At 37.9% G+C, this 1,070-nt stretch overlaps 1 protein-coding gene across 1 annotated transcript; it reads right to left on the bottom strand.

The window, feature by feature from the left end:
* Positions 1 to 42: 42 nt before the first annotated feature.
* LOC117106223 lies at positions 43 to 1,023 on the bottom strand (the record flags this gene model as incomplete). The annotated part of the gene is made up of 1 exon (XM_033247573.1): positions 43 to 1,023. A coding segment is annotated over one exon (981 nt), but the record flags the coding sequence as incomplete, so codon positions are not given.
* Positions 1,024 to 1,070: the final 47 nt, after the last annotated feature.

Genomic DNA, 1,070 nt, shown 5'->3' on the forward strand with positions numbered 1-1,070 from the left:
ACAGTATAGCGTTGATCGCCCTTTTCGCCGACTTAATCATACTCTCGTGAACACCACCAAAGTGTCGGGCCGATGGTGGGATAAATTTCCATGAAACACCTTTATCAGTTATAGTCTGTTGAATTTTATCCTTATTAACAGATTTTATAAGTTCACTTAACTCTCTATTTGCCCCTACAAAGTTTGTGCCATTGTCGGAAATCACTTGTTTTGGCATACCTCTTCTGCCCACAAAACGATAAAAAGCATTTAAAAATGTATCCGTGTCTAAACCATACGCCATTTCCAAGTGCACTGCTCGAGTGGCTACACATGTAAATAAGCATAGATATCTTTTGATTTTGGTTTTTCCTCTCCCCTGCCGTGTTAAGAATGGACCTGCATAGTCTACAGCTACTCTGTGAAAAGCTCTCATATTGTCCATATTCGACCTAAATTTAGGCAGGGGTGCCATTATTTGTTCTCCACCTTTTGCTTTTCTACGTTTGCATTCATTACAATGTTCCTCATACTCACGTATTTCTTCTCTTGCACTTATGATCCAAAATCTTTCGGACAGTAATGCTAAAGTGTGGTTTGTACCAGCGACATGATGTCCGAGTTCATGATACTTTTTTACAATTAGCTTTGTCACCTGGTGTTTCCTAGGTAAAATAATTGGATTTCTCACATCATAAGGCAATGATTCATTTAGGTCTAATCTCCCTGATGAACGCAATAGTCCGTCGTCGTCTAGTTTTGGGTTTAAAGCAATTAACACATTATTTACAGACAAATTTTGCCTCTTTTTTATTTTCTTTATTTCCTCATTGAATGCCTCTTGTTGCGCCGCTTTAATAATTAATTTCTCTGCATCCATAAACTCTTCTGGATCCAATTCTCCACATTTTCTGCTTTCACAAGATTTTCTACAGTTAATAATAAATCGCATCACATAGCCCTCAATTCGAACCAATTTGTTCCATTTTGAATAACGGGCTGGGTTCAGTCGAAAGTCCTCCTCCGTATTTACAAACACATTTCCTAGAAAAGATTTCACAGATTTCCTTATTTCCAGTTTTGGTGTATCC

The sequence above is a fragment of the Anneissia japonica genome, unplaced genomic scaffold, assembly GCF_011630105.1.
Source record: "Anneissia japonica isolate Jap-2015-1 unplaced genomic scaffold, ASM1163010v1 scaffold4722_len1101_cov173, whole genome shotgun sequence".
NCBI classification, from domain to species: domain Eukaryota; kingdom Metazoa; phylum Echinodermata; class Crinoidea; order Comatulida; family Comatulidae; genus Anneissia; species Anneissia japonica.